A 22,669-nucleotide genomic window follows, 5' to 3' on the forward strand; every position below is an offset into this window, starting at 1 on the left:
AACTGGTAAAGGAATAATAAAATTGGTAAACTACTTAAATATGAATAGTATCACCATCATTTTCATACAAAAGTAAATGGTAGACAAAAGAAATCTCTCCACTCTAGTATCACAAGGCATTTGCCATTTGAATTCACATATTAGAAAAAAATGACTTCACCGACAATGATATACACACAACATCCGGATGAGCAAACACCTTTGTCCAAGTTTCATCAATAAGCTTCCATATTTCAACGGCATGCTTATAGACAATTAAAGCTACAATATAGAAATATATGTTAATAATGATAGAAAAATATTTAAAAAAAGATAAATAAATAACCATTGTCTCCCAATTTATTGCCTTCAACAACCTTATATATATGTTAATCATTTCATAATAGGTCAACATCAAATCTTCTCTGAAATTTCAAAATGACAGACTAAATTCATATGTGGAACAATGCTCTCTAGTCTACTGTCTATGCAGGAGATTATTTTGGTCAAAAACTCAAAAAAAAAAAAAAAAATAGGATTGTGGTGGCCATAACATGTAGAATCGCGTCCATAATAGTTTAAACAAAATGCTCACCTATGTGTATTGACATGATCATTGTAGTTTCCATGAGCTGATTCCCAATCTACAAAAGAAGATAGAAGCTTGACAAAAACTCGACACGTCTGAAAGTACTATACAATACTAACTTGTTTATATTTAGCAACTACCTAAAAGGTAAAAAGAAAAATTAAAGATCATTAGTATCTTGATTTAGACTTATGATACTAACCCGTTTGACCCGTCTGTACCAGTAGTAGATCGGTTAGATGACCTGTCCGATTTTATAATATTGCTAATGCTAATAATCCTTTATAATACAATACTGATTGGTATTTTTCATTTAGTTTACCTTAATGCAACAAAAAGGATAAAAAAATAGTTTAATAGAATAAATAAACTAACCCTCTCAGCAAGGCAAGCAACACTCTCCTTTTGATGTTGTGAGGGTGAAATAACCGGAAGATGTTCAACCTGATTTATTCGAAGCAAAACAAAATGATATTGATTACTTTAAATTCTTGGAACAATGAATATTCAACAGATTGAAGTTTTAAAAACTAAACTATCTTCAAGTTAAGCATACTACCTCCATGAAACTGTGGAACTGCATGAAGATCTTATACATGAGGGTGGCCAAAGCAATATGATCCTTATAGCAATGAGATGCACCTGTTAAAAATCATATTAGCAAGCAACAATTAAAATTAAAGTGTAGCAATCAAGGTATCAAATTATTAAACTCACATGAGAAAATCTATCCAAAACCATAATTTCTCCACTAGGATTTATATCTGTACTTGCTGTTGCTGCAAGGCATTCCATAACAAATGAGCATTTGGGAGCCATAATTTTACATGTAACCGAACACTCTGTACAAAAGTCAGAACTAAGACCGTGGGTTGGGGCAACGGTTGCCAAGCAACGCTGGCTAGACCACACCGGGCTAGCGTTGGCCATGGCGTTGCCCCGCCCGGGGGAGGGGGGGAGGGGGGAAGATGACATGGTTGGCTTTGATTGGTGTGTTATTTTAATCAGTGTGTTATTTTAATTAAATGAAATTTAAAATAGTTTAAACAAAAAAAAAACAAAATCCACATGGCTGGTCACGCCAGCCGAAGCCATGCCACACTACACCCCTTGTTTTGAATATTATCTTGTGGATCCCACACTCGCCAGCAATGCCCCCAACCCAAGCCCCTCCACAACCCGTAGTCTAAGTAAGCAGAAAGAAACTTTATAATAAAAAAAAGTAAACTGCCAAAATAGTCCCTGAAGTTTAGTCACGGTGTGAAAGCCTTCATCTCTACCTCATTTTGTTTTGTAGTTACCCTAGTGATACAAAGATGAAAATGAGTTGGTCAGAATAAGCTAAACAAAAGTGGATAACCAAAACAACAGAAACAAAATCTAAAATATTGAATCATAATCATAATGGAAAGAGGGGAAACCTGGATATGATAAGGGGATTTGAGGAAACAATTTCCTTGGCTTTGGAGAAAACCATTTTGGTTTCTTCTGCTCAAGGTTCCAAATATTTCTAATGAAACCTGCACATGCCAAAAAAAACCCCAAATTCAAACCCTAACAAAACTAAAAAATCGAAATAAAAGTCATTGATTCCCTTTATGATTATTAGATCATCAATTAACAATTCAGTGCATTGAAATTCAAACCTTAAGCATGACCAATCGAACTCAATCATTGAATTTAGGGGTGATTTCTGTAACAACAATTGGAAGAACATCTGTCAAAAAGAAGCAAAAAGGGTTTAAAATCGTAAACCAAATAACCTTCTACACAGAACTTCATCTTAAGAAGCCAGCAATTAGAAATAGAAAATCTTTAATATACTCATGTAGTCTAGAAAACACCTCAATATCATCACGCCTCCTCAAGTCGTCACCAAAAATCTTATAAAGAAAAACAGTTTCGAACTAAGAACTCACTTACCTTGAACTCATGGGTATGGCCCTAGACCAATTAAATCGACCCCTGCTCACTCCTTCAATCGTAGGGATGTCTACCATCTTCATTCACCTAATTTTTCCTTTTGATTTGGCAATTCAGATTAATTGGAGAGATGAGACGACATATTTATAGGTGGGTGAGAAGAACAGATTCAACAGACCAAAAATTACGGGAGCGTGGGGAACCGTCGTCAACTGCTTGCAAGCGTAAACTGAATTTGAGAGCACTACCAGGTTTCTAGGAGACTGATGGAAGTTGTGGGGATAATGGGCAGAGAAAGATAGAAGTAACCACCACCGCAAACAACTGCCCGGAACTGCCACAGCATCAGTTTTTTTTTTTTTTTTTTTTTTTTGAGTTTAAACGGCCCAAATTTAATCTCAGCATAATCGAACGGATGATATTGATTTCAAATGTAACTGCCACTTAATGGGTTCCATCTATATATATATAATAAACAAATAAAGTGTGGGACACGTGTCACTAGATGGTGCAACTTCACTTGATTTTTGGCGGGAAAATATGAGAAACCTTTTATTTTTACACGGGATCCGCGTGTGTATATCCATACCCGTTTTTTGAACCCGAGTATAAAAACTATCTAATTAGCCTAAATCTCTCAATCGCATCATTCTTCTCATTCACATTCTTCTAATTCACGCTTTCATTCAAGCTTACAAAACCCTAATTTTGTTCATCGCCGACAAGCAAATCTACCACCATCTCTTTCGATTTCATTAGCATCTGGTAAGTAAATGAATCTATTCTCATTTTTTGTGACAAACAATCTAATTCGAGCGGTTTTATTTGATTAGGTCTGATTCGGTTTCATCTTTGTCACACTACGATTCAGCATTTTTATAATCAAGGTAAGTTTTTTTTATTGTTGGTGTTGTTTGTTGATTTGAACGCAGAAGAAGAATGAAGGTGTGCTTGGGTGACGGCTGGATCTGGATGTTATTTAGGGTTTACCAAATTAGTCAGGATGATGATGAAGAAGAATATGGTACCTCGGTATGTTTTAAAATTAAAGCTTCACAAGAAATTAAATTCCAATACGAGATGTTTGTTGTTTTCTTGACAAATATCACAACCAACAAAAGAATCTGGAACTCATTTGCATAGGCACCGGAATATGAATATTATCAAAGAGGTTATTTGCACTGATTGAATGGTAACATTTTTGTATTAATTCGTTGATTTATATATATATTCAGTTAGTAATATTATTGTTAATTGTGATAATTCGTTGATTCAAAGTTAGGATGAAAACCTAAAATTTTGGTCTTATGATGCTAGAAAAAATGACCTGATATGAATAGATATAATGATAGACCCAATGATGAAGTGTAGAGTTATAAAAGAAAGTGACGAAGTGTAAACAAACAAAAAGTTGTAATTCGATTAATTAAATGAAAGTGAATAGAATATTGTCCTTGATTGGTCTCTCCGGTTAATCATTGTCACGTGATTTGGTTTAAATTGTTGTATTACTGTTTCATTGGATTTATAGATAAAATGAAAAAGATTATAGGCTGATTTACAGATTCATATTGTTGTTCTATAGCGCTGTGTAATCCAACCATGGATGTAATTAATGTACAGTGAGTGATTATCGGTTGTTTTCGAGAATAATAAAATATTTTTATCCTCAAAGCTCTGTAAATTAATACCGAGTTTTTTTAAATAATTTGGTCAGAATAAATAAAGGCGGTTCATCTTGATTAATTTTTTTCAGGTTCTAGAATTTTTCCCAAATCCAGTAACGATGACTGCAGTTCAGCTTGCCGTTGGGACATTCACTGTATTTATGTCATGGGCTTTAAATATTCATAAATGGCCAAATATCAGTCGCGGACATGTACGAAGAAACTGATCAAACTGATGTATCTATTGCATATTTGTATATTTCTTGAAGCTTATTTCATTACATTTGGCAGCTTTTAGCAATCCTTCCATTGGATGTTATGCATACATTAGGTAATCTTACGACCAACATGAGTCTCAGCAAAGTTTCTGTTTCGTTTTCTCACACAATCAAGGCAATGGAACCGTTATTTACAGTTGTACTATCTACTATGTTTCTAGGAGAGGTTTGTTTACTATTTATCTACTTCCATTCATTCTTCTCTATTATTATCATCAATATACATGTTTATTGGTGTTTTATAATATGAAAGTTGTTTATAATACATTAATACCCCTATTTTGACCCGTATAAGTAATTATAATACTGTTTATTTTCACTGAACAGATCCCAACAACATGGGTATTGAGTTCGCTTGTACCAATTGTTGGTGGAGTGATACTTGCATCCTTGACTGAGGTCTCTTTCAATTGGTGAGAACCGAAAGTTGACATTTGACGCCTTGCAGTGCTTTAGTATTATATTTGTCTGAAATAGTTATAAGTTATAACCTTTCTCTACCTTATGCTTTTTCTACTATGTTGTTTAGTTTTCTGAACGTATTTCAGTTATAATTGGCTTGACTTAATGGTTAATCATTTTCTCGTGAAGATTTGATTTTATATGGCAGGATCTAAGAGCGTTTGGGAAGGAAAAAGGGTGGTGCCCATACTTTCTAGCACGACATATGGTGCAATTTGCAAACGTGGTGGTTTATAGTTACCAGTATTTACTTGATCCTAAGGTAGCTGGGATTATATCAAAGGAAATGCAGAGAGAATCTGTCGTGGTGTTTGATGAGGCTCATAATATTGATAATTTCTGCATTGAGGCACTGAGTGTTAGTGTAAGGAAGCAGACAATTGAAGGTGCAACTCGAAATATCAATAAGATGCCTCAGGAGATTAACAGGTATTTTTTAGGATAATTAATCAATCAGATCATATTCCACTGTGTTCTAATAATCATTTCATAGGTCATTGGGGGTGTAAATGTTCTTATTGTGCGTCCGCTAAGTTATCAGACCTTTTAATTGGTTGTGTGAAAGGATCATGGTCATATAAAAAAGTGGAATTAGTTGTCCCATAAAAGAACACTCTGTTGTTTATTTACCTTGAGAAGAATATATATATGCTGTGAATCTTCGGTATATGATATATTGATATATCTATATTTTTAACTTTTTTTCAACTTGGTAGGAAGGTTTAAGGCCACTGATGCTGGTAGATTGCGTGCTGAATATAATCGCGTTGTTGATGGTTTAGCACAAAGAGGAAACTTGCCAAGTAAGCACATTCTTATATCGCCATATCATTCAATATCGTCGATAATGTCGATTGTCGGTATTGATATTCTTACTGATATTTGACACCGATATTTTACATGGGGACCAATACCCCTGCATAGTTCTTATACACCAACTCTAATTATTGATGTTGTGGTATTTTCTGGGGGACAAATTCCATAAAAAGGCAATGTATTTAGGTGTATTTCTATATTAGTTAATGAAATTTGTTAACATCTACAAAAGGTTAACGGACTTTTTAAATGTTCCAATTTAAGGCAACCAACATTCAAAAGTTATATTTTTAAGTAATATGAAAATCGGCTAACTTACAAGATCACCTTAAGTATACTATGAAACATGGTTATTAAAGGCACTAGGCGCACTCAAGGCGCATAGGCCTCGCCTGGGGCCTAGGCGCAAAGCGCAAAAAAAGCGAGGGCCTGATAAAAATAAAGCGCATAATGAAAAAATTTTAAAAATATATTATGTATTAGAAAAAGAATACTACTCTTCAAATAAAATAAACAAAGTCTATTATGTAACACTTTATATCATCTAATTAGTACTAAAGAAAAGTAGTTTTCCTTGATTAAAAGTAGAAATTTGGCTAGAATCTTGTCGGAATTTAGCCGGAAACTCTCCGGAATCTAGGAATCTTGCCGGAATGTGCGCCTTAATCATCACCTGGAGAGTTAAAGCGCAATTTCCTCGACTTAAAGCGCAACCGCCTCGCCTCGCCTGAAAAATGGGCCTAGGCGCAAGAGGCGATGGCTTTTAACAACTATGCTTTGAAAGTTCTTACTCTTTTATGATTGAATTCAAGGTTCATTATATATAGTATGTTAAGTTTTTATGCAATTGCACTTTGTATATTATATATGTTGAGATTTTTACTCCTGATTTGTACAGCTGGTGACACGTGGCTTGCAAATCCTGCTTTACCTGATGACATTTTAAAGGAAGCAGTACCAGGAAACATACGGCGAGCAGAGCATTTTTTGTCTGTTTTATGCAGATTAGTTCAGTACTTAAAAGGGAGTTTGGATACAGATATCGTTGAAAAAGAGGGCCCGCTTACGTTTGTTAATGCTGTGAATTCAGATGTTGGAATTGACCAAAAAATGCTGAAATTCTGCTATGATCGTTTGCACTCACTTATGCTAACTTTGGAAATTACTGATACCGATGAATTTTTGCATATTCAAATGATTTGCGACTTTGCAACACTTGTGGGGACATACACCAGAGGTTTTTCAATCATAATGGATCCAGTTTTGCAGGTATTTTATATTCACTTATTTTTTCCAGTATCTACTTAGTGTACAACATTAAAAACTGAATTTTATAATGATTTATTAGATTGTCAAGTTGAAAATAGGTTGTTAGGGTGCACGGGGCACCTTCGGTGACCCCATGCACAAAATTTTTCCGCGCGGTGACGGTTTAGCTTGGTGTGTGCTCACCGATTAAGAGAGAGGAGAGAGAGAGGGGGTGATTGGTTATTAATGTGGGTCCACCCTTTTTCCACCAATCATATTTTTTTCTTCTTTTTTAATAAAAAAATAATTGTGTGAGTGGAGTGATGCCAACGTTTGAGTGCAAAATGGGGACTTAAGAGGGGAGTTGACATGGAATATCCTGATTAGTTGTGGCTAAGTGGGGAATACTCCCCACGTGGGGAGCACCCCGTTCACCCTTATGGTTATGTCAAAATCTTGTGTTGTCTTGTGCATTCTATCGTTAAATAAATTTATATTTTGTTGATAATATATTTCCAGCTCAGCTGCCATGATGCTTCTCTTGCAATAAAACCCATATTCGACAGATTTCACTCAGTTGTGATCACATCTGGAACCCTAAGTCCAATCGACCTCTATCCTCGACTTCTTAATTTCAATCCCGTGGTTAGTCGAAGTTTACCATGTCGTTAACAAGGGATTGCATATGCCCCATGGTTCTCGGTTCTCTCACGGGGAAGGTAAACCATTTAACAACTGTTATATCTGTATTCTGTAATTCCATGTGCTTGCTAACTAACTGTTCTTTTAATTGCAGCCATCAGCTTCCAGTTTTAGCACAAAATTTGATTTGAGAAGTGATCCTGGAGTTGAAAGAAATTACGGAAGGCTTTTACTGGAAATGGTGTTAGTAGTTCCTCATGGAATTGTTTGTTTTTTTTGTCAGTTACTCATATATGGATGCAATTGTCAACAGTTGGAATGAAACAGGAATCTTGAAGGTGAGCGCTGCTTTTTTACAAAATTGACCAAAATTTCCGATGGGGTCCCTAGCTTTCCAAAAGTGCACGGATGGTCCCTGTGGTTTGCACTTAATAACGCATTTAGCCTCCAACTTTTGCCAAAACTACACGAATGGCCCCTGTGGTTTTAGTAACACATTTAGTCTCCAACTTTTGCCAAAAGTACACAAAGGGTCCCTCGACGCCCATCAGCAAGTTGGGAACGGGAAGAAGACGCCGACATGAAAGCCCTTGAGTATGTTGCTTTCCTCTTCCTTTTTTATGAATTCATACCAACCTGACCTAACTAATATGTTAAGGGGATTTTATGTTATGTGTTTTGTTTTGTTTTTTTATTTACAATTGATGAATGCCCCTAGACCCTGCCAAGGGGTCACAGGTACAGTTGCCTCAAGAAAGAGCAAATACGCTACATGCTTAAACGTGACGTTCAGTTTTGATATACTCTTTTGCTAAATATTTTTAACTGAATTTTGTTGTTTCTTTACAATTTTGCAGGTGGATGGTTCAACGAGACTGTAGGTAGTCCATACTACATGGATCCCAAGGTCCTAAAAAGAAATTATGGCCTGGAAGTTGATGTATGGAATGTTAGAGTAATCTTATACGTAATCCCTTGTGGTGTCTCGCCATTTTAGGCAGGTTGGTCTTTTTGTTCTTTACATTAATTTACAGGTAGAAAAACGGGTGGAGGGTAATACGCTGAAATGGGTACGGGTCAGAACAAGTAACTGTAAATACGGTTCGAAACAGGTTGGTTGGGTTGGTAACCCATTTTTGTTCTTTTGATAGCATTCCTTTTGGTCCACTTTATGCTTATTTTTTATTCATTGTTGTTGAAACAACTGGATTGTCATTAGATTGTATTGGTCAAATTGGTACTTATTTTTGTACTGCATTAGAAATAGAGCAACGATGGTTAAAACTTAATGAGAAAGTGAGTGCTTACAATTTTATGCATGTCTTTTAGAGACAAAGAAAAATACTTAAAAGAGACATTCATTCACTCCATAATTCACTATTTTATTGATGCGTCAATCAAGCCTTTGTATCATTTTGTTCAAAAACTTTTTACTGTTCAGTTAAATCTTTTGTAAAACTAATCTTATTAGTTATGCTGTAGTGTTTGTCTGTTTCTGTCTGGAGATAAAGAGGCATGTTGGTTTATCTAGGCGTACGAGTGAAATGAACTGCTTGGAAACATGCCTAAGGCGGAAAAAAACGTCTTAAAAAGCTTAAAATGGCCTGGAAGTATAAGAGAGAGAAGAAAGAGTCTACCATCTGTTATCGGACCATACTCCGCCCATTTGATCCATTATTTAACGCTCACTGGACCCATTATCTAACGCCCATTTGACCCATTATCTGACCAGAACCACCAGTTCCTTGATCTTTCTTAACAGCTCCTTACTTGATTGTGTTTTTTCGCTTCTCCACTCACACACTCTAATCAATGATACCTTTAGTGCGTGTTGTTTCCCATGATTATATTTATCAATAGCAAATTTGACATATTGAGGCTTGTGTCTAACGATTAGCTTAACCTTTTCTTTTGTTTATAATCCAGAGAATATTGTGGGTGTGTTGACAATGGCTGGAAACAGAGTTCATGTTTTGGTCACTCCTACCAGCAATTATAAGCGGTTATTGGTTTCTATTTTGTGGATTTTGTGGTACGAGTATATTTTAGTGAGACAACTATGGTGATGGCGATTCTGACAGTGATTTTCCAGTCATGTTTAGACTGTTTAAATTCTAGAAACTTTAATCGTTTTTATGTGTGGTGGTGGCCAAAATAGGGCTTGGTCGACGGTTGAAGGGGCATACATGATGATTTCTGAGTTCTAAGGTTTGGTCAACAGTTTCAAGGTAAGTCAATATTTAGCTTCAAATTGTTTTTCATTCTATGAGTTGTGAGTTGGCAAAGGTAAATTGCTTGAGTTGAGTTTTGGATGATAATATTTGTCGCTGAACAAGGGTTATAGTTATTATGTTAGTTGTAGTCAAACTCATTCATTATAGGTCTTAGATTATCGTATTGATCCATAAATAATTGTGGAACTCATTTATTGCTCTATATGAATAGCACTCTTAAAAGATGTTTGATTTCATATGTTCTTTAGAATAATATGAACTAAGAAAACACTCAGTTATAAGTGTGATTTTTTTATATTGCTTTTCAAAGTTAGTTTCTTAACTTTGTTGGTGTGTTATTGTGCAGACGAAGCTTCTGGGCCAGATGCTCTATAATATTTTACCAGGGGCATGCAACACACATTTGGAGAAGAATATTGTTATATCACAGGTGTCAAGAATTTATATTCTATTTTGTATACTCAAAACCTTTATTTCATTACACCTTTTCATTTGTCAATCGAAACTCAATTTTTGAGTTAGGGATTTGAGATATAGTTTGTACTTTGAAACCCTAAATCTAATTGTGGAAGATGAATACTAACATTGGTAGTTAGGGGTGTCAATCCTGTCGGGATGAATATGGGAACCCGAACACGGCCCATTTTTTTATTCTTGTCAAAGATTTCAACCCTATCCTGGATACACAGAATCCGGGTCATCCTGAACACGATCATTTAACTCATTTTGCTAAAATTTTATCCAGAATTTGGGAATCATAACACGACCCGTTAATAAAGCTGGTTAACTCAAACACCAGATTTTTTTAAAAGGTTCAGGTTTCGCCAACCCAAAACTTGAGTATTTTAATGTCGTGTTCAGGTCATGTCAGGAACAACCTACACTGGGTTTTATAATATATTTATGAATTTTATTAGTTGAAAATTCAAATAAAAGCATAATATAATTTAATTTAAAAACAAACAATATAACATTTTGTATGGGTTTACGAAACATTTTTATACTGAGATCTCATTAAGAATTAAAAGGTTATTAGCTTTACATGAAAACTATGAATACACATGGAGAGAAAGTTAGGATACTGATGAAACGGAACAAATAAATTATTGTGGGAAGGGAAAAAAGATACTAACGAGTTTCAAAATGTTGTTTATGTACCTTTTATTATTGAAAACTAAATTTTCCTAACCCGGGATGTTCCCGGGTGATAGCCTAGTATATATATATATATATATATATATATATATATATATATATATATATATATATATATAGGGTGAGGTTCCAGCGTGAACAACATCCTAGACGTGAACTGCGTGAACTTATATAGACCGTTGATTATTATGATCTTGATAATCTTAGTTAGTGGCATGTTTGTAATTAATATGTTACTTTTTATTATTTTAGTAAAAGCAAAAGGGTAATTATGTAATTAGCTTATTTGGTCATTTTGCAAGATATTTGCCTAATTAAATATGAAATCCCGTGATTTTCTATTCTTAGTTATGGTTAAAATAACAAAATCCCCTTTTTTAATATAATCAACATCGTATCTTTCTCCCTCACTTTTTATATTGTTCGCCGTCTACAAAGGCCAAAGTTAATCGGCGCCGGAGTTTCAATAATCGACGGGAAGTAAGCTTCGTCTTCAACAATCGAAGGTACATATTGAAATCCCTTATCTTTAATTGCTTCAAAAAGTAGTTGCATGTTAATATCCTTTTATTATTCAACTAAGAACCCTAATCGGAATTAGGGCATGAAATTTTTGTTGCGAATCTTGTGTAGTTCAGGGTCCGGTGAGTATACCAGTATATGTAGACGATAAGTACACATGTGTATGTTGTTTACTTCTTGATGTACACCGGTGTACATAGTGTTTATATTGTTATATCTGTTTTGTTTGTTTATTTTGATGGCTACATAGTTTTGTTTATGATAAATAGGGGTTTGTGCCATGTTTTTAAGTGATTTTAGGCTTGTGTGTTTGTTGAGTTATGTAGTAGTAAGATTTCATAGTTCACATGTGTAGTTATATGAATGTGTACACATCTGTATGGTATGATATAAAGATGAGTTGAAAAGTGATATGTTTTGCCTATTATGTGCATTGGTTCCTTATTATGATTAATTTCATTTGTTTTTACATTTGTAGGTTCGAAACTTAGCAATGAGAAGACGTAAGTTTTAAATATTTTGAAAGATCTCACGAATAGAATGATTGAATGTAGGTGGTAATAAATTTAATAGGAACCTATATAACTTAATTTTGTAGGTGGAAAAAGCGAGAGGATAGCGCGTATGTTGGCGAGTAGATTTAGTAACACGATAGATTGCCCCATTGAATGTTCCGATGATGAAGAAACGGACAATATAGGTGAAAATGTGTTAAATTTATATATTCTATAATTTTATATAAATTTGTGTTTTGTATAAGTGATTAACATAATTTATTTTAAAAAAAAAGCACCGAAGATGTTAAAAGAAACCAGGGACTATAAGAAACCGAGGGCTTCTTCAAAGGATGTGGACGTACAGTTTAAGAAAGATGATGGTAATATTGTGAAGTAATGTGTTTTATATTTTTTCTATGGTTTTAAATTAAGGTTCTGTAAGTATGTTTTCTGTAATGTGCCCGTATGTGTAGAGGATGGTAAAACTGGCGATGGCCGTGGTGAAAGGCAGCCGCTGAAAAAGAGGGAACAACCGTGCGAACCGGGGGTGATTCACTTTTTTTACTTTTTTCGAAGTACCCAAACGGGTTCCAAATCCGGCAAGTTGTGCGTACGCCTCGTACATTGCAATTGCTTGTTCAATCGTATTAAATCTAGCTTTCAAAAACGGTTTGACTCCATGGGGGACAATGGGTGTCCAGTACCTAGTCCCATTTGGCGTTTCGTAAACATTGCTAGCAACCGACTCTGCCAAATTAAAGTAAAAATATTAATTCAAAAAAACAAAGACAACAAATGGTTTGGGGTTCCAAGCCCAACGAGCTCATGTTATTAACTATCTACATATAAATACCATGTATTATGCACTAGACCGTGTATTATACACATGTGTACTATCATGTTATACACTATTGACATGGAAAGAACCGTGTGTTATGCACATGTGTACTATCGTTATTGATTAAATAAAACATACCAATACCTGCCGGAAAAAGATTAAAATATGTTCATCAATTATATTGTTACCTGGATGGTCCATTGTTGTAACAAATATATTATCGCCATCGTTTTGGTTAGAATTGATATTGTCGATTTCTGGGTCGGCCATGATTGATCTTGATACAACAGCACCTGCCGGAAAAAATATGCGAATACGTTGAGCAATTTATTTCAAAACGACATCAAGTGAAAAACATAAATAAACAGTCAAGTTGTCGGTCAATAATTCAACAAGTAATTGGAACATATTCGCCGGAGATTTATTCCGGCATAATTTGTGATTTCCGGCATCTGACGGCGAATTAAGCAAAAAAAAAAACCAAATGTTACAGACGATATCCAGCGATTAGAGAAGACTTACTCGGCAAAAATCAAAAAATCCGGCTATATTTTCAGGTTCTTGCAAAAGGTTAATGTCCGGCAAGATTTCAGTTTACTGAAGAAGACGACGTCCGGCCACAAAATACTAAAAATCTCGAACTGTAGATGATATTTTTCATGTAGAAACTTTGATCGTGAAGATATAATTTACGTGAGAAATATCGTAACTGAAGCTTATTATATGAAAAGATCATGAAACAAATTTTTGATAAATATAAAAATATGTGAAGATAATCTTTAATAAAATTTGAAATCCTAAGAATCTATAATTTTCATTATTCTCGGATAATTGTAACTGAAATGATATTATGAAGTTGAAATTAATAAGTTAATAATTAAAAATCAATATTTATATGAAGTTACAATCTTACCCTTATCAGATGGATATGAAATCAATGGTTCAAAAGAGTTCACGCAGTTCACGCTGGAGAAAATGTTCACGTTTGAACCTAATCCTATATATATATATATATATATATATATATATATAATTTGCTATATATATCATTTATGTGTCTTTTTAAGAACAACTATTATTAACAAAAAAAATCGGACTATAAGTAACGATCGAGTCTCCACTCATTTTTAGTGCGTAAAAATGTTATATAATCCGTTTTTATTAACATGGTTACATTAAGAGAGATAAATATGTACTTTTATAGCAACTTTTCAATATTTATCATTCATCTCACCTCTAGTTGCTTCTTTCATGATTAAATAAAATCCATGGATATGATTATTTAGTATCCGTTCATGATCAAAGATTTTATCAATGTCAACAAATCCCAACAAAGACTTGTTTAACTTTTTGCAACACTTAATCTACGGTGGGGACCGGGAAGACGATTCTCATTAATAAGCATCAAGGCCTAATTGATTATAATGGTGGATATACACTTTAGTGTTCGTATGATTTTTTTCAAACGACCAACATAATCAATCCTGAGTATTTTCGGGGCACTCACTGGACCAAACGGAGTACTCTGAGAGTAACCCGAGTTCACCACCAATTCCGGGGAAAACCCGGTAACCCACCCGTCCGTAGGCACGACAGTGAAATTACCGGTAAAACCTGTTTGGCTCGAGGATCAAACCTATGTTTCCCTTGATCTCCTATCATTGTCCACCAATATCTCAATCTGTATCAAGTGAGAGTTGAACATGCATCTACCAAAAGAAATGTAAACTTTCTACCACCTGATCTAGAGATATTCTTATGATTTGATTTAAGTAGCATATCATGTATTTACTAATACCATACAAACATCACATTACTTTCTTTTTTTTTATATGAAAAACCCATTTATTCTTGTTTTAGTGTATTAAATTTCTTAAACATAAATACACTAAAGTGTGAAATTGTAAGAACAATGAATTATCAACCAATAGATTTGGTCAAATTTTAATAAAGTGAAGTTATGGGTATGCAAAAATGATGAGTTAATTTTTTTATTTCTTTTTTCATATAAGATGGTCTTATTAAAGTGGTCAAAATTGACAACCTCGTCAAAAAAGTCTACATGCTATGAGCTATTGAGCTGTCTATGTCAATTAAAGATCACACACATACACACCACACACGTAATAATAATGTTAGTAACTAAAGTTTACTCTTGTTTTGACAATATGTATATTTAAAACAGGTGCAGTAATTTAATATAACATAATTTGAGTGTGGCGTTTTTTTATTCAAAATTAAGATTAAGTTAGTTGTTATATAAAAATGTAACTAGAATCTGAACTCGCGCGTTGCGGCAATAATTTAGTTGTATTGGTTCGTTTTATTAAAGTATCAATAAAATACCGACACCATGTATAGCGACAAAAAGATGTAGCTCAACATACGTAACTTTGTATAAGAAAAATGAAACCTAGCTAGACGTTGTTGATAACCTTATACGTAACTTTGTATAAGAAAAATGAAACCTAGCTAGACGTCGTTGATAATCTTTGTACCTTAAAGTGCAAAGGATGTAGATAACTTTATTAAAGTTTAGGGATTATAGTGTAAATTTGTTAAAAATGTAAATATATTTTTATTAGAATTGAGAGGTCATATAATAAATATGTTAGAATTAAAGGGGTGTAAATAAAATTATAAAATAAAAGACAAAAGTTATTTAATACTCTCAATACATTAGAAACAAGATTGTACTCTATGTTTGTAAAACTGTAAATCATTATTAACAAAAGTTGATAAATGTATGGTAGTTAATTAATTAATAATTAATAAATTAATTAATTAATTAATCAATTTATTAATTAATAGATGGTAGTGACATCTTAAAATTGTTGCTAGTAACCCAAAATGTTTGCAAACATTAAAGAAGTAAAAGGTAAAAAAATGACAACATTACCCATGGCATTATAGCCTAGTGGTATCTTGGTGGTGGGATAAGGCTTATGACCATTAGGTCATGGGTTCGATTCCCACAAAGGGGGTTTTTCTCAGATTTATTGGGTTTCTTTCTGAATTAGTGTATAGGCATTATTACCTAGTGGAGATTTATATGATCGGGTGATTCTGCTGGTGACACGATGATACTCCAGTGGTCCGTCAGTGATCCAAATTTGCCGTTCAAAAAAAAATGCAACACGTTCAACTAAATTTTTATAAAGGAACAAGAACATAAATTACATTAAAAACACTATAAAAGTTAAAAGGTAAAAAAATGACAACTCGTTGAACTATTTTTTTATAAAGGAACAAGAACATAATAAATTACATTAAAAACACTAGAAAATAATGCAACGACAACCTAACTATGCTCTCATTACACATATACCAAGGTTTATGTTAATGTGTTATGTTGATGAAGGTTCGCCACATGGCCTACATTTGGTCTACACTACTATGCTAACTTCCAAACTAACTATATATTTTTAATTGCCCACCTTCCATTATTCTAATTATAATATAAAACAACATAATTACCCTCACAAATAAATAATAATACCATTATTGATCATGTATGATCTGGCTTATCTACATGCGTGACATAAACGAACTATGGACCAAGTCTCCAAGAAATTAAGCATGCACGTTGCATATACATATAGAATTATACATATACATATATTCTAAAAAGTGTGAAAACAATAAGACGTGTCTAATACGATGACAAGTTTTGTAAATTGACACAAGGTTTGAGCGTTAAAATTGGACATTGGTATTTACGTCCACTTAATTTGGAAGCTAGCCACATAACACGCGTAGAAGACATTTATGTCAACCAAATATGATGGATACATCAAAGAAATGTGTTGCCCGTTAGAAAGATAACCTTTTATCCATGCCTAATTGTTTGTGGTTCCTTAAATTCATATTATTTATTTATTATTAAATGAAAACTTCATAGTTTTTTATGTTCATCGTGTTTTGTTGACGGGTAGGATTCAAAACTAGACATTCATATATTTACTCAAAGAAAATGAGCATTAATACGAAAAAATGTGAATGAATTGATGGAGAAAAATTTAACCGGGGTAACCCCTAAAAAAAGAATTGATGGAGGAAAAACCAAAATAGTAAAGGTACTTTATTAAACATTTTATTATTGTTGTAACGTTCGTGTTGTATGTATTTATTGTAATATTTTACATTCCAAGCAACTTTTTTAACATTGTTAGATTCATATGAAGTACAAACAATTGCAATTAGGGACATGGAGTTTGAATCTATAAATAGGTGAACTTTCATTTTCATAACACTAATAATATGTTGAGAAGTATTTAAATCGTTTTCACCCTCGATTATTTATTTATTAAAATTTATTAATTGGCTAGAATATGTGTAGATTTCATATGTTAAAAGATTAATTATTAAAATAACACATTCAGTATTATTATTTTTTGTTTAAAGGGAAACTGGATTTTAATAATCTCATATTGTTGGCTACTGAGAGTCCCACCTTTGAATACCTTTTAAGTGTTCAAAACTTACTTTGAAACGGTACTCAAAGGTTGTCCCACCTTTGAAGTTTTTTTTATCTCTCAACGCACCAAATGTTATGTTTAAGCAAACACACCACATGTTATGGTATAGTCTTATTACATAGTTTTGGATTACTAAATTATGTTTAATTTGGTAGGTTCCGATGTACATGTACATATACATGCATCTTTGTTTTGTAATGTATACATAATGGATTCGCATAATGTTTCGAGCGACGAGAGTGACAAAATCGTTACTAAAACACAAGCCGTGAAACAAAAAATGACTTAAAAAGTTGGAACCATATGAAAGAATTTTTTGACGAACATGCTAAAAGAATGGGAAGATGTAACACTCAAAGGTCTATTACAGAAAAAAAGTTCTAGTCCATCAGACCCTTCACCTGACCCATCAAAACCTTTAGGACTCAGAACCACAAAACCTTCTAAGGTTCAGTTCGTGATTCTCAATTTTCATTAAAAGGATATATTTGATTTTTTTACTTTTAACCCAAATGTTTTCGTCTTTCGCAATTTAACCTTACAATTTTTTTACTTTCAACTTTAATCCCTTATATTTTCCATCTTACGCAAATTTTTCGTTTTACTTTTTTTTTTTAATTCTGCGAGTTAACACGACGTAACGTGTGTGCGGTTCAACATTTTTACGTTGTCTATTTTTCCAGTTTGATAGGTTCGTTGCAAGACACGACTCCTAGGTCAACTTAGTTATTCTTTTCTATGTTTTACGTTTCGGTCTAAGTTATTCGCATTAACACGCCGCAAGTTTAGTGTTGATGACCCCGTCATAACTCGGGGTGCTTAATTACTAGTTTTAATAAAAAGAAGATGATGCAAACAACATCACATGATGAAAGGTGCAATAAATAAAATAAATAAAAGGTGGGTGTGGTGTTAAAATAGCCGAAAGCTACCGGAAAGCCGGTTGATACCATACGTGATTGCCATAAGCCTTCCTAATATTCCGGTCATATGTCCCTATTACACGGTCACCGTCACCAATCCAACGGCTGTTAAAAACACATATTTTATTCATTTTTTTATTCCCAATAAATCATTATAATTCCCACCAAAAAAAAAAAAACACACACACCCCACACATAATATAACACACACTTCCTCATAGCCCATCCATATTTCATTATTTTCATATCAACTTTTCCGGCAAAAAAGATTTGAAATATTTCTTTTTTTTTTAAATTTAGAAAAATGAATCAAATTAGCAGAAAAAAATGGGGATTAAACCTGAAGAGAACAATCATATGGCGGGTGGCGTTTCTTCGGCGATGTGTTCGATCTCTGTGGCACCAAATTCTGACGTGTTGGATGGGGAAATCTGTCCGGTACCGGCAATTGTTGAATTCTGGTTCCGGGCAATTGATACCGACGTCTAGTCGGTATCTTTTGCCGGCGGAGAGGGCAACCGCGGTCGATATGGCTGCTGTGTCAGCCTCTAGTAGTGATCGGTTTGCTTCCGGTGAAATGACGTCATCTTTTGGTGGTGATGGTTGTGATCATGATGCTTCTGATTTGGTAGCTTTGAAGATTTGTTTGTTGGGTGATCAACAAATCGGCAAAACCAGCTTTTTGGTTAGTTTTTTTTTTTTTTTTTTTTTTTTTTTTTTTTGAAAATTATCCTATATTACTTGACAAACATAAAAAACAAATAGTTATTCTTACTAATTTATTGGATTACTTGTAGTGTTGAAACTTATTGCATTATTGAAGAATTTGTACATTGTCTAGCAAACTAAAAAAAAAACATTTTTTACAAGTTGATCTCTTTTTTGTTTAGCATTCATTATAAACTCATATTTGTAAGATATAATACTAACTTGGTTTTACAAAGCGCGTTGAGGCGCGAGGCGCACTAAGGCGCAACTTCTAGGGCTTTTTCGTCAGCGCCTTGTGTAATTACAAGAAGTGCCCAAAAGGCACAGAATTTTGGGTTTTTTTGGGGGCTTTTTGGACTGAGGCGTGCGCCTCATTTATCTGAGGCGTTTTTCTGCAGAAAAAAGTTGTACCTTAGGTTTTTTGACCTGTACATGTAAGTAAAATGATATAAAAGCCTTATTTATATATAGCTATATTTTGGTTAAAAAAGCTAAAAACCTATGGGATATATAAAAAAATTATATAAACACCTTGCGCCTCGGGTACGAAAATCCCAATGCTTTTGCGCTTTGCGCTTCGCGCCTGAATTTTAGACCTCGTAGCTTTTGTGCGTATATCGCTTTTTAAAACCAAGAATACTAATAATATTCAAAAAAGATATGTATAATTACCTATATTTAGTGTGTAATTGCATGATTGCAGGCAAAATATGTGGGGAAAGAAAAAAATCAAGAAGAATCATCAACTAAAAAAATAGATCATATGGATAAAACCCTATGTGTCAAAGGAGCCAGAATCTCATATAACATATGGGAAGTTAGTGGTGATGCATTATATCCAGGTAAACAAGATATCATATTATCAGTTCCTTGTTTTAAATTTAATTCGGTTTAATCGGTTTAATTATTCTCTAACCATTGATTTTTTTTCATCGTGAGAATCCGTTAACGAAAAATTAATCAATTTCCTATTGTTTTATAGATGGTGATTCAAGGACTCTGATTCCTACAGCTTGTAAGGACTCTGTAGCGATCTTGTTCATGTTTGATCTAACAAGTCGTCGGACGCTTAACAGGTAAATGAGTATATGATATATGTTTCGTCTTTATATATTTTTATCTTAATTTTTTTTGTTAAAATGTTGTTCTTTTTGTATTGTGTTTAGTGTTATCAATTGGCATCAACAAGCTAGGAATTATAATCAGGTAAATATGAATTATATCTAAAATAACATTTTAATGATTTTCGGTTTCTTTATCTGATTGATTATTGTTTGAATCTTTCAGACCGCGATTCCAGTAATGGTCGGGAGCAAATTTGATGAGTTTGTCCAGCTTCCGTTAGATTTACAATGGACGATCACAAGTGAGGTGAGATTCAATGTTTTTTTTTTTATGTTTTTTTTTTCATATCACATGAAGAACAATGACAACTAATTTCTTTTAACATTTTAACTGAGGTGTGAAACTACATATATATAAAAAATAAAAAAATAAAAGATGTTAGATACCATAGTAATACATGTAATTCATTAATTCTGGTGGGTGGTTTGTGTGCCCATCATGTTTAAGTTTTCCAAAATAAAATAATAAAACTTTCATTATGATTGAAAGGGATGTATGACCTTTAAAGTCAAATTCAATATAGAGGTGAACACCATTGACCTTTTCATAATGAAAGTGATGGGGCACCTATCACAAGCTTCTAAAAAGAATGTTCTTTATCTCACCTCCAATCTTGAATATTGTCACAAGAGTCCCATCAAGAGAGGAAACTCTAACCTTTACCAAAAATAGATGGTTACAAACTTACAATGTTGATTATAATGTGTTCATGGTATTTTTAAAAATTTCAGGCAAGAGCGTACGCGAAAGCTATAAACGCGCCCTTATTCTTCTCGAGTGCGTCTTACAACATAAATGTAAATAAAATCTTCAAGTTTGTTACTGCAAAGCTCTTTGATTTGTCATGGACCCTGGAACGTAATCTTACAGTTGGTGAACCTATTATTGATTTCTAGTGTGAGTTTTTGCTAAGCATTGATTCACACCCTCCTTCGCATTCACGTTTATGATGTAAATATTAGAAAAGAAATATGTAATGATCGGGAGGAAGTGGTCGTAGGATCAATATCACATCTTTGGGAATCGTTTTCTAGGGGTTTTTAATCTGTATTTATATTTTGTTGTTCACTTGATTTTGATTTTGATTTTGATTTTGAGTGTATTGTGGACACCTTGGTGGAGGTATCTAGGCTTCCCCGTATTCATGTAAACCTGTCTTTTATTTCTCAATGGATTGCTTACAACCCATAGTAGCTCGTTGAGATACTTTTATCTACATTTAAATGTTAATTAAGCTTTCATGAATGTGGGTTATTACGTTGAAAAGATTTGTAAAGGAAAATTGGGTTTTACATCTTCTTTTTCATAACACACACGAGATATAATGTTCATAGATGGTTTTAAAACAATCTCTGAGAAATTGGTGAAATTTGAACCGTGGGATGATGAAAAATGAAGAAAAAAAAGTAGAAAAAGAACTTTTAAGCTTCCACTCTTGAAATCCAAGCAATCTTCTAGTAGATATCAGCTATCCGTGCTCTGATACCACTTGTAGGATCGGGTTTGACGTGTAGAAACACAAATGTGATATCTATATAACTAGTAAATGTGCGGAATCCATATATCAAACTTTAACTAAGCTCTTTAATCCTCTTTTTTTATCTTCTTTAAAATCGGTACTCTTTTTTCTTTGTAGACGAATCCGAATTAACTAAGTCTCCAACAGATAAGCTCATAAGTAGAATTTGGTTTCTTCCATCCCATATTACTCCGATAGTCCAAGGTGCTAAAAGGCCTCTACATCTCTCTTTGTTGATCTAAGACAATTTGATTTTTAATTTACACAAACACAAACTAACATAAAATTTGTGATTTTTGGCTAAGTTTAAACATATTAGGATCGAAGTCGTAGTCAGATTTAGCTAAATGGGTTGGGTTGATTGGGTTTGGCTTGACTCGTTTGATCCATTTGATTTTCTAATTGTTTAGAAACATGCTAAATATTGTTTAAAAACATAATCTTATGTCATAACTTAAAATGGTTGGGTATCAAAATTCCTTGTAAACTGGTTTAGGTTTTCTAAAAATTGTTTAAAAACATAATTTTATGTCATAACTTAAAATGGTTGGGTATCAAGATTATTTTTAAACAGGTTTAGGTTTTCTTCACTTATGTATGTCAAAATTTAATAACTAAAAGAAAACTTGACAACATATCGTATAAATTAAGCGGATTTGTTTTATATATATTTGTATTTTTTATAGTAAATTTGTAATTTTAGAGTATTAATATGGGATTTTAAGAAAATCGAGTTAAAACACAACGTAATTTGTGTCAAACTATGAATATTTGTGTTGCATTTGGTTCGGTTCATGTGACGAACACAACTTTTGGTCTTCCGTTAGTTCGGGATGTTCTTATCATTATTTAATCAGAGTTAAAAACATTTCGGCAAGTATATCCTGTGTTTATATGAAATTGCATGGCATAACTACATTTGTTGCCAACTCTCTATGTCTGGCCACCAGATGCGTAAACGAGCCGATCGAGATACTTGTAAGCTACTTGAGGCAGATTTGCTAAAAACTCAAAATGGATTGAGCTTAACGAGCTCGAGGATATTGGAAGATCGTTGAATAAACAA

At 33.5% G+C, this 22,669-nt stretch overlaps 2 protein-coding genes and 1 long non-coding RNA gene across 5 annotated transcripts; 2 read left to right on the forward strand and 1 right to left on the reverse strand.

The window, feature by feature from the left end:
• LOC110938189 lies at positions 1–2,833 on the reverse strand. 3 transcript variants are annotated; one of them, XR_002591248.2, is made up of 9 exons: positions 2,670–2,827; positions 2,492–2,588; positions 2,215–2,285; positions 1,990–2,088; positions 1,286–1,870; positions 1,128–1,210; positions 944–1,012; positions 575–623; positions 1–261 (listed from the first exon to the last, which is right to left on the reverse strand). It is a non-coding gene; the product is annotated as an uncharacterized LOC110938189 (long non-coding RNA). The 3 variants fall into 3 exon arrangements; XR_002591247.2 differs by having other exon boundaries at positions 2,492–2,833; XR_002591249.2 differs by having other exon boundaries at positions 2,215–2,261; positions 2,492–2,829.
• Positions 2,834–4,277: 1,444 nt separating this feature from the next.
• On the forward strand, positions 4,278–8,120 carry LOC110934236 (general transcription and DNA repair factor IIH helicase subunit XPD). The gene is given in 10 exon segments (XM_035989544.1): positions 4,278–4,313; positions 4,450–4,602; positions 4,764–4,835; positions 5,026–5,327; positions 5,619–5,701; positions 6,613–6,983; positions 7,482–7,614; positions 7,617–7,681; positions 7,759–7,847; positions 7,918–8,120. Coding segments are annotated over 10 exon segments (1,356 nt in total). The 3' UTR covers positions 7,970–8,120.
• A 10,302-nt stretch (positions 8,121–18,422) lies between these two features.
• LOC110938192 (septum-promoting GTP-binding protein 1) lies at positions 18,423–21,300 on the forward strand. Its single transcript, XM_022180656.2, has 6 exons — positions 18,423–18,936; positions 19,663–19,801; positions 19,942–20,035; positions 20,126–20,165; positions 20,247–20,330; positions 20,816–21,300. The coding sequence occupies exons 1-6, from the start codon at positions 18,556–18,558 to the stop codon at positions 20,978–20,980; spliced, it is 903 nt and encodes a 300-aa protein (XP_022036348.1). The 5' UTR covers positions 18,423–18,555; the 3' UTR covers positions 20,981–21,300.
• The last annotated feature ends 1,369 nt before the right edge of the window (positions 21,301–22,669 follow it).

Source organism: Helianthus annuus, chromosome 4 (assembly GCF_002127325.2).
Source record: "Helianthus annuus cultivar XRQ/B chromosome 4, HanXRQr2.0-SUNRISE, whole genome shotgun sequence".
NCBI classification, from domain to species: domain Eukaryota; kingdom Viridiplantae; phylum Streptophyta; class Magnoliopsida; order Asterales; family Asteraceae; genus Helianthus; species Helianthus annuus.